The sequence below is a fragment of the Bacillus rossius genome, chromosome 15 (assembly GCF_032445375.1).
Source record: "Bacillus rossius redtenbacheri isolate Brsri chromosome 15, Brsri_v3, whole genome shotgun sequence".
NCBI lineage: Eukaryota > Metazoa > Arthropoda > Insecta > Phasmatodea > Bacillidae > Bacillus > Bacillus rossius.
The window spans coordinates 42458954-42477643 of record NC_086342.1 but is presented as its reverse complement, the minus strand read 5'-3'; the positions used below and the strand labels follow the sequence as shown (position 1 = coordinate 42477643).

The following is an 18690-nucleotide window of genomic DNA, read 5'->3' as shown; positions in this document are numbered from 1 at the left end:
CACTTTTTTGCCCGGCACGGTAAACGACAAACGGATAAAATCGTTGCCATTCACCCACAAACTGCCATCTTATTTATTTTGATACGTGCCATAGATGACTGCAATGGACTAGTGTTGAAATTAATGCACAAAACTGGTGTAGCGACTAAAGCGCTGCATTGCGGTGTTCGCTGACATTACTCTTTGTTGTATGCTCGCACGACGTGTTTAACCGATGCGAAGTTCTACATCGTACAGTATTGCTACACACACATTGTTACGTTGTATGTTTTTGGCCCGGCTAAGCACACATAGAAACGTAACAAAACAAAACAAACAATGTTCCTGAGGAATTTTTCATTACTATGGTTCTGCGTTATTTGGAAATAAAAGAGTTTATTAAATTATCTTTGTTTATTTCTTTAAAAAAAATGTTTTTTCTCATCGTTACATGGCCTCAATACACAATTTTACAAATGAATTTAGTTAGAAAAACTTCGTTACTTGCACAGTTTTTGTCTTTTCTTATACAAATTTTAACGTCGTCTTTGAATTTAGATAGGATGAGGTCCAAATACATACCACAGCACCATACATCTTGCCGTTGATGGTCGAGGAGTCTTGTCACTCGCCAAAGAAGAAAAAAAAAACTTAGTAATGTCCCTTGGTTAATTACATAACTCAAGGTACCGTTGATCGCGGACCGAAATCACACGAAGTCGGGCCGATGCCGACGCCTAGGGCCTAAATTTCTAATACATTTGTCCGAAAAAAATGAACTTAGTTTAAAAAATTACGGCCTGGCCCCAGCCCCTAGGCGTTAAATTGTCCCTTAGTAATTTTTCATTTGTCTGGCGACTTGCCGACGACGCGACCGAGTTCGGCGACGATCGAGCAACAAGTGACCTGGTCGACGAGATTACCTTCCCTTGTAAAGGTGAAAAAAAGGGAGGCAACCCCGTGGGCCAACTGACCAATCAGCGTACATAATTCCAAAACATGACCATATAAGGAAATTTGTATGGGCACATCTCTTGACGCCAGGGCTCGCCCTGATTGGCTGGCTAGTGGTAGCCTCCAGAGACCCTTCCAGACGGTCGCTACAGCTGTGCGTACAACGTGACGCGTAAATCCCCAACACGCATTTACAAAGTGAAAAATAGCTTTCTGGCGCCAGAGTGTCGCGCCTGTCCGCTCTTCCTTCTGTACCTTCCAGACTATTCTCAAGATATTACACTAGCAATATCCAATAGAATTTAAAATTACCCCAAAAAATCCAAATACAATGTTAAAAAATAAGGAAACAAAGTTGAAATTCATACCATATAAGAAACTTTTGTTTAAAAATGATGTCCTGTAAAATTATAATCTATACTGCTTTAATTACTGACATTAATTATCAAATGTCAACATTAATTATTATGAACTGGAGTTAACCCTCAAATTAATAATTAAGTATCTCAAGGAAATAAGTATTTTAAGGTTTTCCATGAAATTCAACCAAAGTAATTAATAACAATTCTTAACAGCTCAGAACAATTACCTTTATCTGCATATTAAATAATTATTATCTTTCATATCAAAGTTATTCTTAATCAATATTCTTATGACCCAAAAAAAAATATGTATGTATATAACAAATCCTCATTGTGCAATGCTACAACATCTCTGGTCATTTCCTTGTTTATTGTTTGAGAAACGTGGCTATACTACGAGTATAACTTATTTTTACATGTGTCTGGTCCATTTTTTTTTATAGTTTAAAAAACAGTACTACTGAACATGTCTTCTAGGAAACGAAAGGCGATTGATGTGAAAATGAAACTTGAAATGTAAAAAGCAGTAGATGAAGGATTTTTTCTCAACAATTTAAAATTGTAAATTTTTTTCCTAAATTTTAAATTTTATATTTTTGATTTATTACAGCATTTTTGCAAACAGCTTGTCTTGATTCCAAAGGTAGGCTTACTGTTTTGGCAAACAACTTACGTATTTCTGTATATTACATATACATACTACAGTAGAACCCCTGTCATACACTTTTCAACGGAGGGCACAAAAATGGTGTATGATGCGGGAAAGTGTATGAAAAGGGAATGGCAATAATATTTTTTTTTTTTTCAATCTAGCATACCAGCACAATGTCAGATTAAACTTAAATACATAATGTGTAAATAATTGCATAATGAAAGATATGAATTCATTATATATATATATATATATATAATAAAACCACCAGAAATGTAAAATACAGTCCATAATCAAGTAAAGCTGACATGAGAAACAGTGGCCTTACAAAATGTTATGAAGTCCTTTCTTGGAAGGGGGGGAAAAGTCACCAAGCCTAAATTAGAAATTTAAAAAATTAGGCTATTGCAAATAGAAAATCAGAAATTTTTGCTTGTTTGTTTCATTTTACAAACAACTTTATGCAACAGAACAATTTTCAATAAAATTTTAACTTGAGAAACGTAAATTACAAAACAATCCGTTCGTAAGAAAACAATAACAAACGGGTATATTCAGTTCAAAGATTACTGAATGCACAAAATATGAGATCCGTGCCTTGGTAAAGCACGTGCACCATTTTCATCATTGCTAGTTTGCGCCACTAGTCTCGCTCGGTGCTGGCCATAGATGCTACTAGCGAAGTGCACAGTCTTCCTGATACTATCCATATCTATGGTGTGATAAAGTTATTTTCTTACTTTTGCAAAGGTAAACAATGAACGTTTTTCAAAATAAAAGCATTAAAACGTAGTTTATCAGGAGGAATATAACAAAAAAAATTGAGAATTTTAGGACTTTTCCGCTTTGTAAAAACGTATGAAACGGGAAATTAACGATTTTATAAGTGTATGTTCCGGGAAAGTAAACCATTGTAAATATAGTACTTTCGGCGGGACCAAAATTAATCGGCGTATGACACGGGAAAATGTATGAAACGGGAATGTATCATCGAGGTTCTACTGTAGTATGTATGTAGTATGTATCTTGATCCCAAAGTATAGCTGTTAAAGTAATTGATGCTTGTACCACTCATATTGGTATTAGATTTTCTACTTTGTTAATTTAACAAGATCGAGTTATGTTAAAAAACCCAATTCAGGCAATCATTGTGATTTCGGTATAAAGAACTTCATTATAACAAACTGCCATAATTTTGGTCCCTTCATGTTCTTTATAATGAAGCTCTACTGTAGTTGGAAAAATAACGCATACACAAAATATATAAAATATTCTCAACATAGAATAAGGTAAAAGGACTTTCTAATGAATAAAAACTAATGATTCGTAACTGTAATTCCACCACTACATACATAATTGACAACACTTCTGGCAGTACTGAAACACACACCTGGTACCACCGCACGAACAGCTCGGGGTCTGGGTTCTTGAAGAAGCCGCCGACGTCCGCGCCACAGAAGGAGAAGCCCGCGATGGACAGCGACAGGCACATGGGGATGGTGATCTTGAGATGCCCCCACTCGGCCATGTTGTCCCCGGTCCACACCGACGTGTAGCGGTGCGAGCCCACGAAGAAGGCGCGCGTCAGCAGGAACGGGCGCAGCTTACCGTTGGACCGCTCCAGCAGTCCCTCGTACGACGCCATGTTCTGCAAGCCCGGCCGAGAACACTCCGTGCAACCGAGCAGGCAGTAATCCCCTGGCGAGTGGTACAGGGCAAGCCGCCTCCATAACGCAGAGCGCAGGGCTGACTAGGACCAGGCAGCCACTGAGCAGTCTTGCCGCGGACGCCCAACAGTTCTCAGGATCAGTTCATGACAGAGCCCCATGCAACAAGTTTCCACTGTTTGAAATTCAGTTTGAATCTGATTACAAATCTTAACATTTTAAATTATTACCGTATTTAATCGCATAACGTCCGCCATCGCATATGTCCGCACATTTCTTTTAAATACTTGAAATGGAATTTTTAAAAATCCGCATAAAGTCCGCACCATACAAAGCAACCTTGGCCACCCCTGAAAGGCACAGTAACGGGATGGAAATTTACCGACGCTGTCAGCAATGCTTTGACCTTGAGTTGTTCATTTCTCCGGAGCGGTCGCTGAGAGGGTTTGTAGCGTGGTGAAACCGTCCGGACTCAGAAACTCGCACTCCACTGCGCAGCTGCCTGCGACGTCACGTGAGTTGCAAGGGGATGGGCTATATATAGCACAAGCCAGTACACGTCCCACACCAATGAAAGATTAAAAAAATATCTTTTCACGCAAAGCGTTTATTTTGTGTAGGCTGGCTGTGGCTTCTGAACGTAAGAGCGCACATGCGAGTGAGAGAAGAAAAAAAATTAGTGGCTTCTTCCACTAATCGCCGGCACCCAATTATCTCGACACCTGTCACATTTCTCACGTCCGCTGCGGAGGGTCGCCAGTCACCAGCGCTCTGCGAAGTAGTGTGCCGCCGTTAATATTTTTCAACTGGGCCGAGGGAAGGGTGCCAATTTTTCGAAGCAGCGATTTTACTAATGCAATTCGCGGAACCGTGAGCATACGTAAAATCAGGGTACTAGTAAACTAATTATGAGAGAACAATTTTTTTACTGTACACAAAACATGTAAAATTTTGAGGAAAAAATTTTTTTTTCGGACTCCACCTTATAATGTCCGCACCCCATTTTTTTTGTCAAAACTGTAGCCAAATTACTGCGGACATTATGCGAGTAAATACGGTATTTAGAGAAAGTATGTTTGCACAGAACAAACAACTATGCAACATAACTCTAGCTGTATTTTTTACACATGAAAACCCATATCCGCTTATTTTATTTTTGAAACAAAATGAATAAATATATATGTTTACCTTAAAACACAACAATTTTCCTTAGTCATATTGAAGCCATCTTTTCTGTTGATGGTATTGAGGTGTTAGGAAGGCATCTGTCCCGTCATCAGGCACAAACAAACTGATATCGGACACTGGACAACAGGGGGTTTAGCACTAGCTCCCCTGATTGGCAGAGCACCTAAGGGTCAATATTATTGGCCAGTGCATTGCTGCAAGGGTTGTCGGTTTGCAATAAATATTGTAGTAAATGTTTTTTTTTTAAATTGAACTGTTTAATATTTAACTTTAAATGTGCACATCTGTGCTGTCATCATTGTTCATAATATGTACTTGTTAAGATTCATAAGTGGGTTTATCTGACATCAGCTGAGGTTTTTGGAAAACTATTTTTATCCACTTTAAACACACTTTAAATGATTTACGATCCCCAGAAATAAATGGTGAGTTTAAAAAATATGTGTCAACTGTACAATACTTCCGAAATTATAAAATATGTATAAAACAGTTACCAAGACTCCGCTAATTTTATCTTGTGAAGTTTATGTCTCGTACCAGTATTTCGGCTAAGTTGTGACATAAATACAGTATCAGAACTTACAAGTAGCCAAGTAATATTCCCGGACATTCCTGTTACGTGTATACATTCGTGAGTTTACGTTTTTCCCTCGTGAATTTTAGACTGTCTCCTGCTATAATTACTCGGACTTTTACACGCCTAGGCTTAAATTATTATATGTTTAGAAATAAAAGCAACTTTTCATATAAAATATGTATATTTTGCGATTTAAAAAGTTCATTGCCGACTATAAACGTTACGTTTTTCACGATATTTTTAGGCAGACTAGCTATTCTATCTACACTTAAAGTACCCACAGTATTTTTTTATTTGAGCAAATATATTGTGTGTTAATTATTATTTTATTGATATTAAATATAAAAAAATGTAAACACGGGGCTTACGACACTGCCTTCAGTGTCGAGTTTTTATTTTATTTTTATGTTTGATTAGCTCAAATGTTGTTTCTGCACGAATAGGATATAATTTCAATCAAAAATACATCAGCATAATGACGGCAGGTAATTTCCCGTGGCAGCAGGACATGGCAACGGCAATTCATTTCCCACGGCAGCGGTGGGAAAAATGGTGGGGGGGGAGGATAGCCACAAATGGACGTAATTTAGCCTTGCTAGTTCGTACGTACAACTCGTTCATAAGGAAAAATTTTGGAGAACCGTGAGTGTACATAGAATTGAGGTTTCACTGTATATATATTTTGATGTATACGTTTTGGTTTAATAAAGTTGGTTACTTAAAAAATCAAAAGATGGCAATCTGTTTGCTTTTATGAATGCTCAATAGTAATAATATTACGCATAGTTATTTTATAATTTTTATTGAATGATGTTATAGTAAATAGTTCCCATTTGGATAACCATGTATATATTTTAAACATTAAGCTGTTATTATTCCTACTTTAATCCTGAAATGTTATATAAAATAGTGTAATCCAGCTATGGCAACAAGAGCACGCACGCACCAGCATGAAGCCGTTGACGTTGTGCACGTCGCGGTGCTCCCAGCCGCCGTGGTGCACGCAGTCCTTGTTCATGGTGACCTCGGGCCCGCTGAACACGGACGGCTCGTTCATGTCGTTCCAGATGTGCACGTCATTGGTGGTGCCGTGGAAGTTGTCGAGGCGGTAGCGCGAGGCGTAGTACTGCCGCACGGCCGGGTTGAACATGTCCAGGTAGCTGGACGAGCCGGGCCAGCACCAGCCTGCGACACACCACTCCCCCTTCACGCTTCCTGCTGCGAGTCGACTCTCATTAGCAACAGAGAGGCAAGTGTTTGAAGACAGAGAGATCGGGGAAGTAATCGACCGATGCCTACAGCATATTTCCCAGAGTGATGTTGAAAATCATGGGAAGCTAATAAGAATGAACGGTCAGGGAATCAAACCAGGAAACTTCTGGCTTTGCAGAATCCCACCCTTTCCAGCTTATGTAAATACATATTTTTTAAAGGAATTAAAAGAATTTTTTTTTTGTAATGAAAATGGATCAGCTGATAAATAGCTTCAAGGTCATAGTAACCCAGTTATTTATACTTGTATTTAATTGCATAAATGTTTTACATCTTATACTAAAATCAAGTTTGAAAATTAAGTTTTTTATGAAGAAAAAAAAACATTTTTGTTGAGATAAAGTTATTCATAAAAAGAAAACCTATTCATGGAAAGTATGTTTACTTAAAAAGTAGAAATACAAAAGCACACAAATAATTTTTAATTAATAAGGCATGCAACAAAAACATATTTTATTCAACTTTAAATAGAACGTGACCTGAAAATGACGCATAACTATCATCGCAGTACACACCACAAAAGAGTGCAGGCTATCAAATTAAGTTTACTTGGCACTAGACAGAGCACATGCATTGTGTAATCGGTGAGCTATCAATATCAATATTTGTCTACATGCGCGCACTTTATATAGTCATCAATGTAACCAAACATGAATGATGCCAACTAGTGCTGGCTACATTTTTATAAGTGATACACAGACATGACAAAGACGAACAGATAAAGATTATCACGTTTGAAAACATCTTTAAGAGAAAATTTACACATCAGACAACTTAGTATTTCTGTTAATTAAATAAGTGGTAATATCTGAACGAAAAATACATTTCAAATTTAAAATACATTATTTTGTACAGGAAAAGAAGTTTATTTGCAACATCTTACATGGAAAAATAAATGCTTATATTATTACAAAAATGGCAACCAATTCGTGTTTTAAGTGTTAACCTCTTTGTTCTCATTTGAAAAGGGAACTCAACAGTTCAACACCCTTCCTTTCTTTTAAAAAGATTAAAGATGAGTGGTGTAGAACCAGCCCCCGTAGTATTCTGATGAATGTAGGTACTAGAGCCACTTACGGCATGGAGTGAGGGAGTGAAAAAAATGTTATGAGATTCAGCACTAAAAAGAGTGAAGTGGTGGTCAGACGAGGATCAAAAATGGAGTAAGGTGGTGCATTGAGTTTGATGGTGTGTAGCTGAAATACTTGAAAACCTTAAAGTATTTAGAAGTGAATTGGAGGGAGGAGGCAAAGAGAGGAGGAAATAGCAGGAGAGGACAAGGGGATGCATCTACTCGTGTGTGTGTGAGCTTTGGTATGGAAGAGGAAGGGCTATTATAATGCAAACAAATTTTGCATAATACCTGCTATCTAAATAAAAAATAAATAAATTTGCACAAAGATGAATCATACAAGCATGTGGCTTCCAGGGTCTTATAACTATGGGAAGTATAGGACACTTGTGCAACTTGGAGACTCAGAAAGCCAAAACCAAACCTCATTACAAGTGCCAAATTTTAAAGCAAATAAAGGGTACGTACGTGACCGTCGCAAATAATTAAAACAAGCGAATAACTGTAGTTTAAAGAGTAAATATGATCTAACTGCAACACTATTTCACAAATTTGGCCTTCTGTTTTAATTTCGTGGTTATCATAAAATTGAATTGTCATGCATCCTGTACATAGTCCCTACACACGGACACCCCGGCCGTGATCCCCGCGGAGCACCGAGGATCGCGGGCGAGAGGTCGCAGCGAGCACACGCAGCAGTCCCGGCTCAGACCTCCCTCGCGGCCGGCACCAGTACCTGACTCGCCCTGGAACACCTGTGCTCTCCGCGCCCTCCCAGTCTTATTTCATAGCACATCACATATTGTTCAAATAACATGCTTCTATCAATTTATAATCAATGGATTTGGGTCAACATAATAAAAAGGACACCATTTTTCCTTTGTACAAGTACAGTAGAACCCTGTTATAATGTTCCTGCATATAATGTTTTCCTACTTATAAGGTCATATTTTTAAAGTCCCAATATTTCCCCCATAAGGACAATGTATTTATTTCCTGCATATAACGTTCATAAATACCATATAAACCCACGTACCACCCGCCCCCGGGTAAGACCCGCACCCTTATTTTTAGAATGCCATGGTGGGGAAAAATTTTTTTTATTGCAAATCTGCATGGAAAAAAAAATAATTTAGTCGTGATTTCTTTTCTTTTCAAACAGTAACAAATCGTAAAGAATTACCAAAAAAGTACTATGCTGCTTATTACATCCTAGGCATTTGTGTTAAAAGTGTACAGAAGGCAGGCAACTGCAATGTTGAATCGCCGCGCGCGATCGAGAACAACACGCCGTGTGTGCGCGTGACCTTGCCCAGCTCCCAGCTGTTTACAGTTACAATCTTCCGCGTCCATTATCGTGCGCTGGGCAATGACCTCGTTCAAACAAAATAAACGATAAAGCACGCGAGTCCTAGCCACGCATAATAAAAACTATTTTTATTACATGCATAATAAAAAACCTTGTGCCTTAATGTGGCATATTCTACAGCTTCCACAGCTTTAACACATGCCTCTGAAATGCTATTAATTTCTCATCGTAGTTTGTCGGTAAACGCTGGCAGATTGTAGTACGCCGCCTCATGGACAAACCCTTTCTTACCATGAACCTGCGCATCCAGTTCCTACTTGCTTTTAAGCCTTCACCCACGCCAAGTTCACGAGCAATTTGCAGCGCCTTTAGCGAACACATTTCCGTGCTTACAGTGCACCCGAATTGCCGTCTGTCCTGATGTAGTCGTGGAGTTTTTTCTCTATCTCCGGAAACTTTGCTACCGCACCACGGAACGCACGTCTATCGCCACTGGCCGTAAACAGTTTGTCTTTACTTTTCCTCCAATCCCTCACACATGATTCGTCTACATATTTTCGCCCAGCAGCACGGTTACAGATTTCTTCCGCTTCACTGATTATTTTTAATTTTTCCACAACTGTGAAAGAACGCAACTTTTTACGATTCATTACACTACTTGCAGCCAACACACGTGTAAAACCACTGGGTACTTTGCAAATGAGGATAGGACAGAGCGTGGGAGCGTGCGTTTGTAACCAGCGAAGCTGCAGTGTGACAACGCTGTGAGGAATGTGACCTTGACTGTCTGCCGCTTCCTTCCCCTCCTTTTCCCCTACCCCTCTTGACTATCGCAGCAACCTCCAGTCGCGCCGGCGTTATTTCGTCACCGCGCTAAAATGGCCCAAGACCCGTGTAACACCCGCACCCTATTTTTTCGAACCTGATTTTTTGAAAAAAGGTGCGGGTGGTACGTGGGTTTATACAGTAGTGTGATTTCCTGCTTATAATGTTTGCTTTCTAACATTCAATAAATGGGGAAAAAAATGTTTTAAAACCAAATTATTCCAACATTTACGATAAAAAGTTTCCTTTATGTATGTTTATGTTTACAATCACTGCCATACAATACATGAAGTTTGTTAAAATACAATTTTATGCAATATACTGAAGGTACACAATGTTCATAGTTACGTTCCAGTTGGCAACCTTAGTCAACTATTCTCTTCCTTGCCATTCCAGTGGATATTCAGATGCACGTACATAGTCCTACGATATTTAAGTTGCCAACCATTGAGCGAGGGCATAACTAAAAGTGTTTTCTATTGCTTACAAATAATTTCTTTTTCATTCATACGTAGGAATCCCAAAATTAAACATTTTCAGGTGGCGAAGGAGTAGACGTTCCACTCTTAATGTTGTCATCATGAATCGTGAGACAATTTTACAAAAAAATGTGGCAGTGGATCTTTAAAGACAAACAAAATTTAACCAGGGAACAAGACGAAGTTGAAAAATTGTTGGCTTGTTTCAGAAAATTCATGTATCAAGTATATTATTTCTGGTTTTAACATTAAAGTTGTTTACATAGCTTGGTGAGTCCATTGGTACAAAGCTCGAACATTGTTAAGTGCTAAATTGAGATTTCCTGCTTATAATGTTTTTTTCTTGTGCACCCTTGAAAAAACATTTTAACAGGGTTCTACTGTATAGACATTTTAAAAATTTGAAAACTCGAATATTTCACAATTCCGCCTCATTTCCAGTGGGAATTTTTTTTCCCCACCCAGCTAAACTTGTTTTCAGTTTTGGGCTTAGCGGCTCATCCTCGGCGAGGCGTTAAGACACAGCAGACACGGCACACACCGCGACACGGCCCACGGACATTGGGCAAGGAAGCGGCCTCGCGAACACTAACAAACATCCCACCCTTGCCTGCACCGAGTCATGGAAAACGTAGAAAACCAACATCGGGATGGCCGGAACAGGATTCAAACTCAGGTCCACTGTCACATGAGCCCAGTGTCTTACCACCGCATAACCTAACTGAAACAGAACCTCAACATGTGGAGGTTAAGTGATGCTACAAGGACAAGTGTTGCTACAGGCTCATGCTAGTTGTTCATTCAAAAACAAGTTCTTTTCAAAACTTCACTACAAGTACCCAGTGTGTGCAGAGATCTACCAACATCAGCATAATACGACCTGTCACGCAAGACGAGATGCCTCTTCGTACACTCCGAGAGTAATACACCAGTTTGATGTTCCAGGAGGCAGTTCACCTTCGAAGTCCTTGCCGTCCTTGGTCTTGACGTAGAAGCCGTTGCTCTCGGCGTCGTTGTGCAGGAAGTAGTTGCTGTCGCGCTTGATGTGGGGGTCCACGATCAGCACCAGCTTGCGTCCCTTGGCGGTGAGGTTGTGCACCATGTCCGTGGGGTCGGGGAACTTCACCTTGTCCCACGTGAAGTACCTGCAACATTACAATACAACCACTCTCATTATGATTCATATGAGAGAAGGCTTACAACATACACGAGAACAACACTGTCCAATTTATGCTCCAACGTGACAAGGGATGAGAACACAAAACACTAACTCCTCTTCTCTCATTGGTCAACAACAAAAGTGTCCCAGAATCAACAGTTTAGTAGCATTCAAACATGTTTCAAACAACAGAAGATTTGTAAATGTCTGAACAACATTAAATTAAATGCTTTAACAAATCTGCACAGGCGCACTTAATAAAATTATCACGTATGATTTACATAAAACAGATTACATTAATCAAAATCACGACAATACAGCACTGGAAAAATCGGTGTACACAGACATTCATAGGATTATATAATAAGAATAAACACAATAGGATACAGACAATAGGATTAATTAAGTGGAATAAGTTGTCCATGACTTGTTACCAAAAATTTTTACAAAAATATATACAGTCAAACCTCTATCTATCGAACTCGCATGTAGATTGTCCGTGTTTATCGTATACTTTCTACGGTCCCGGCAAAATTGCCATACAACTAAGGTTAAAAAAGTCCGCTTGTACCAATGTTCGAATTATCGTTTTGTCTGCATTGATCGTACAAAATATGTGGTCCCGTCACTATAAATTATAATAGATGATCGTTTAACCATAAAGATTTTGCAGAAATAACCATTTCTTAGAAAGAAACCGTCATAAAAACAGTAACGATAGTATACAGTAGTAGAAATCACCTTAAATCTGCAGCCAAGTAATGGAGCACGTAAATATGAAGCAAAGACAAATGAACAACAACTTACGAAGAAATATGGATGATGTACCATAACTACAGTACAAACCCAATTGTTATCCTAAGATAATTACCATAAAAAGAACTAAAGATTCTTTGTCGATATCATAATTACTAGAGAAGCACGATAGCTACCACATTTGCACTAGTTACCATAACAACCAAGATGTCTATTTACAGTGACGGTAATGTATTTATTTATGACATATTAAAATTAAAGAACATTATTGAAAAAAAGGGTGTTAAATTTTTATATGTACGTTTGGCACATGTTGCGAAGAAATAATGCAATCTGAAAGAATGCAGTACTACTACAAAAAGTGAAAAGGGTACTCGTGGATTTTTAGGTTATGGCAGTCTCTCTCGTTTTTCAGTAATATCGGCCGAAAAATAACAAGCGTATCGGAAGTCGGCAGAAATGCCGATTCAACTAAATATTGGCAAAATCGGCTTCTTCAGTACAGCTCTACATTTGATGACATGAGTAAACATATTTCAGACTTCAGGATATTGAAAACGACTTTAATTTCCATGTAGATTTATTGTGCGTATGTTTTTTTTTGCAAGTGTAAATTGAATTAAGTAAAATACTTCCATTTTTATTTATTTTTCAACTGATTTAACTTTAATGACAAGTAAATGATATATTTCTGACACTAATTTTGAGGTTGAAATAGTATTTTTTTTAAAAATTCTTAGAGTGAAGTCCAAATCTATTGAATGTCCGCATCTACTGAATTTTTTTGTTGGTCCCCTGAAAAACGATAGATAGAGGTTTGACTGTATTTATGCAGCATGTGAACTGTCATGAACAATTTATTTGAAATGTTTGTGCCAGATTATTAATTAAGATTACACAGTTGCACACTTCCAACCCAGTATCATATGAGCTTTTATACTACCTCCTAGATTTTGTATATGACTCCCTAACTTTCAGAGATTTTATAAAGACATAGGAATTACACAACCATTCCTTATTTTTTAGTCAAAATCATTTTACGTATTATCAAATGATGAAACCTTTTGAAAGCAAGATCTCCTGAGTTTGAGTTCAGAACACACAAAAAAATATTATTTAGATATAATTGTGTATGATATTAGCACTAACTGCAATAACCAACACAACTTGTTACAACCCAGACCTCCCAGCTAGCTCAAAAACTGATCTGAATTTGAAATGCACATTAATAAAAACACTTGAAATTGTTAGAGTTCGAAAATACTGTTCAAATTTTGTAAAAACGTTGCTCGAAATTATTTATGATGAAAATAAAGTCTCCTCAGAAAAATCACTGATTTTTACTGCTTTTTATTATCCTTCAGCAAAAATTCCGCCATCTTCAGATCAACACACTTATCCAGATAATTCACAACACACAAGTTCTTTGCTTCCAGAAGAACAATTTACTTTAAAATGGTATCGAAATATCACATGAAAAATTTATTTAATAGTGATATTGAATACCATGATTTCACACAAACTCATGGTAAAAGCCAAGTACTTACATACTTTGACAACGAAATGACTCACGTATGCCTCATTATGGTCTTGAACACTGACCACTGCAGTCAAAAAATTCTAGATGAAGAGTCCAAAAATGTTTATTGGGTCGCCCGGATCGCAGCCGCGAAATTAACTTTTCAAATACGTAATAATTTAATTTCGAGCCATCGCCCGACCACGAACATGACTAATGGCTTCCATCCACAAAGGAGGGAGATGGTCACGTCACCCACAGCATGCATACTCACTTCTTGTTATCGGTGTGCTCTATGTCCAGCCAGATGGCATCCACAGGGATGTCGTGCTCGTCAAACTTGCCGTGCACTTGACGCACGTCGTCCTGGTCGTTGTAGTTCCAGCGGCACTGGTGGTAGCCGATGGAGAAGTACTGCAGCACAGTCACCACACAAGTTTAGTTACTGGCATTCTGGTGTTCTCAAAAGGAAAATACTAGTTTAAAGAAGTTTTAATTAATGCAAATTAAAGAAGAAAAATAGGTATTGATTCAAAGAGAATTAAAATCATGTAATAAATAGTTATCCTGCAAAACAAGTTCATTCCGATTTATTCAAAGATACCAGTTTATTTAAAATGTGGCAGTAAAAGTTCAGCTACAAGGAACCTGAAACGACACTGTTGTCATCCGGAGTTTAGGTTTACGAGTTCAATCCTCTATAGAAATGGTTTGTTTAGCATCTGGATATTCTTGAAACAGCCGACTCATGAGTTGATAAAACAGAAACTATATATAATATATATAAGATAATCTTAGTTTAATTACTTTTTTAAATATCTAAATGTTGTTATATTTAATTGTTATTTCAGTTTTTTTAATTAAAAGTTTTTATGCTAGCCTATTTAATAATTTCTTGTCATTTTAAATTCTGCTGAATTGATGGGGAGTTGTGCAGAAGTGCAGAAGTGCAGAATCAGTTTCCTTGTGTAAAGAGTTTACGGGACAGTAACAGTATACAGTCATCAGGGGTTTCCCCCCCTTTTCTTTGGTAACCCAGCGCTCTTAGCAAAAGCCCTACCGCCCTGGGGCCCCCACGGGCGTGGATGCGGATACGCCGCATACGCAACCAGGAAGAGTGTTAGAGCTTTTGGCTATGCAAAGGGACTGAGGCTACCCATCTCAGTTTATGCACCACCTCCGGCCCCCTACTCCACTCAACTAACCAGAAAGTTGGATGCTCCCTTAGACCTCCGGAGTTGTCATCACTTCTGGCGCCTACCCCAGTCTCCCGCTCTCACCCTGGGACCCCTCAATCACCCAGTGAACCCGCGGTCCGGTGGAAGCCTACCCAACCTCTCCCAGCTGACCAGGCTGGTAACCGGAGCAATTCTCGTCGCTCAACACCGCCGGCACATCAGAGGGTTAGGGAACCCTGATACCTGCCCCTAAAGCACTCGGGGCACCACTCCCAAGTACGAGTCCTTCCCAACAAGAATTCTGGTCCTTAGAGGAAACCTCAGCGGGGCACCATTCAAACATGGTGGATTCTTCCCGTACTACGACCAACTTTTGGTCTCGTTGGCAGACTGTTCGCCGGTAGTGTGACCAGACCACCGCGCTTCAGAGTGCAGCCACGAGGTGTCCTCGTCGCCTCGGAAAACCCTCCGACCCGCCGTACCTCGGCCAGTTAAGGCCCGGATGCAACTGCACTCGTCGGGCGACGACCGCCGTCAACCCCAGCTGGAAAATGGCAACTACAGTGCCCAGGCAGGAGGCACCTGGGGGTTTCCTCAGTACCTCCACCGACTAGAAGGCTAAAGGGGAAACCTCGCCGTGCAGTTTACAGCCCGTTTTTAGGCCCGGGTACCTGTCCTTCAGCGCCACTCCCAGATAGGTCAAACCCACTCCCACCACGGGACAGTAACAATAAGAAGTGTCAGTTGGCTGCCCTGTAAAAAATGACGTTGGCCGGTGTGTGTTGCGAAGTGACGAGACTTTCGGAGTCCGCCGCCAATCAAGGTGAGACCTCATTGTAGCACTTCACGCGCGGGGAGTAAAATTGATCCGTGACTGTTGGAGTGTACAGGCAATTCCCGGGCGCGGTGCAGAACTTTTCAAGAGACTTTGAATTTCATAAGATTTGCCTCGAGGATGTTTGTTTGGTTTTCGGAGACAGGCCAGGGCATATTTATTAAAATGCATGAAGAAATTTAAAAGCCTTGTTTAAAATTAGCTACGAGTGTTTCTGCGGCAAGCGACGAGAGAAATCTGAGTACAGCTGATCTGATTATAGATGGTGTTGGTTTGGATAAACTAGAATTTTTTGCTACGTGACTTAGTGATGGGCCAGAATCTCCGTTACAGTATTGCGTGTACCTCAGCGAGCAAACATAAACTTGGTTTGGAAGGTATAATTTTTTTCAAGTTTATACTTCAAGAAGTAAACTATTGATTTAAACACAAAATATTTGCTCACTCCCCCAGCACTTTGTATAGGTATAGGAGTTTTCTAGATGAACTTTTTTTTAGTACTATAAAGGCAATATTTACCCTTTATAGAAAGTAAATATTTAATTTCCTTAGTATTTATTTTGTTTAATTACACCTTATTCCGTATGTTTACATTTGTAATCTATGATTAATTCAGATTTAAATTTCTTTGGTTATCGTTTTGTCTATGTATTACTCTATGTAAATTTTTATTTTAAATAATTGTCAAAGCTAGTATAGCAGTATTTTTTGAAACCAATATTAATTTAAAGATGAACGACAGTAATGGGTAGTAATTTTAATAGTTTTGTTTTATCAACAACCTTAAGAAAGTCGTTTATTAGTAACGGTGAAAATATTCTTTTAGAACAAATTGAGACTCGATGAAGGCAACATCTAGAAACGCAACGATTTCGACTTTAAGTTAGAATTGAAAATTTATAGAAGAATTGAAACTGTTTATTAATGCCAATATTGACGGCGATCCTGAAGGAACTAATGAATTAATCAACGAGAATAAGACTCATACGTCAAGAATCAAACAATTATTTAAGAAGAGAAGTCGACGAATATCCAGATTCAAGAGATCGTCCAATGAATGTAAATTGCTTTGAAACTACGAAGAATAGAAGCCGTTGATCAGCCTGAAGAAAGAAGAATCCTGTCGAAGAACGAAAAGTCGCAGTTCGAGCCCGGGAAGGATGACCGTCGTGCAGTCCAGCCCAGTTCCCGCCCGCAGCCCGAAGGATGGAGTCGTGACGGCGCGTATTCCTGCCGCCCGATAGAGACCGGAGGAGCAACACCGGGTTCGCAGTCCTGATTGAGGCGAACCAAGGATTCTTCGAGCACCTACACGTCTCGTGGGTATCCTGCAGCAAGGTTTGGTCCCTTACCCCATCACCCGAAGACTCGCTGATTAAAGAAGTATCCTCACGAATGACGATTTAAACAAGACAAACATTTTTCACCGAACTAGAATCTTTTATGTTATCAAACGTATTCTTTGTATAGAAAGACCGTGTACTTGTTCATCTTTAGATTTATCATTTAAATTACGGAATCGCGATCCCGAACTAAATAATAATATGATAGTATAGATGGAACTTGATATTGAAAGAACATGTTGCTATTTTGTTTGACGGGTACTGCAAGTTACGTACCCAGTAGTCCACGCTCTGCGGACTGAAGCTAGTTTAAAATAAATAACACACAAATAATTAACCTTTTATCTTAAAGATAACTTACTCAAATGAGAGAATTGTTAGATGCTTTAAAGTCGAGAGTGATAACAAATTCCATCTGTATTTTAACATAAATTATTTTAGTTAAGTTATTTATATAAAGTGTGATATTGTGCCTGTCAAAGTATATTGTCACCGTCTGCACAAAACCTTACACGCAAATATAAATATTACATTTGAATTTGTTTACACGTCATTCCCAGGTCTAGTCACGAGATTAGTATTTAAAACACTTTTGACACACTGTAATTTTGACTTTCAGACACAAACTTCTAGAAACAATTCTTAAAACTGAGAGAGATAGGCTAGAGAAATTGAAAGTATTAACTACATCAAGTAATTTCAAGATTTTACACTAGCTGACTTTTCAGTTTAGGTGGACTATAAGATAGGAACACAAACTGAAAATAACTTTCAGTACTTAATTTTAATTGGTGTAGTTTTTTAAATAGTAATTTTTGTTAATTATATTTTTGAATAAAAATGCAGTTATATATTTTGATATCTTTTAGTAACTGCCAGGCTGCGGTGCGTGATCGGACGCATGTCCGAATGCGCCTACACCAGGCGGGAGGTCCGGTATGGTTGTGTCCGGCCAAGCTGAGCCTGGGGTCGAGCCAGTATCCGAGGGAGGACTAGACATTTCAACCTGTGGTCGGGCTTGAGGCCTGAAAAAGGGGGTCCCCCTGCTGTAACATCTAGAAATAAAAGCTGACCCGGGCTGGGAAAGAGAACAGGGTTGAAAGAAGAGGGTAAAATAAGCTGAAGAAATATAAATTCATCCATAAAGTGACAGTAAATATAAAAATCATTAATTACATTAAGGGCTCTAAAATCTGTGTTGGAGTTATGTCAATTTGTGGCACATTCCTTTGCTAACAAGTAAAACGCTAAGCTAATCAGGGCCTTATTTGGTTCCATCGAATAGACAGATTTCTGGGCGCTTACACTGCCTTGCTAAAGAGAATAAGGTGCAAAGGGAAGTTTAACAGATTGTTGCACATTTAAAAATTCATAACTTGATATCTGTTTTTCATAGTTTCTTTGTAGACCGGTGTTTTAGGCCTTGTTTTGTTTGTTTATTAGCGATTCCCATTTCTTTCCGACACAATGCGCCTGCTGCCAATATGATTGACCAACATCATCATCTCCTAGTGGCCGTGCTTTGCCCGATCTTCCCACCGTCCCATCCACTTCAATGGCAGAA

At 38.9% G+C, this 18690-nt stretch overlaps 1 protein-coding gene across 1 annotated transcript in view; it reads right to left on the bottom strand.

The window, feature by feature from the left end:
* Positions 1–18690, bottom strand: part of LOC134539497 (neutral alpha-glucosidase AB) — a 163741-nt gene that overhangs the window by 25417 nt on the left and 119634 nt on the right. Inside the window, exons 8-11 of the mRNA XM_063381573.1 lie at positions 14045–14184; positions 11294–11481; positions 6326–6564; positions 3338–3595 (exon numbers count right to left, since the gene is read on the bottom strand). Of these exons, the coding sequence (XP_063237643.1) occupies positions 3338–3595; positions 6326–6564; positions 11294–11481; positions 14045–14184 (825 nt within the window). The remainder of the gene's footprint in view (positions 1–3337; positions 3596–6325; positions 6565–11293; positions 11482–14044; positions 14185–18690) is intronic.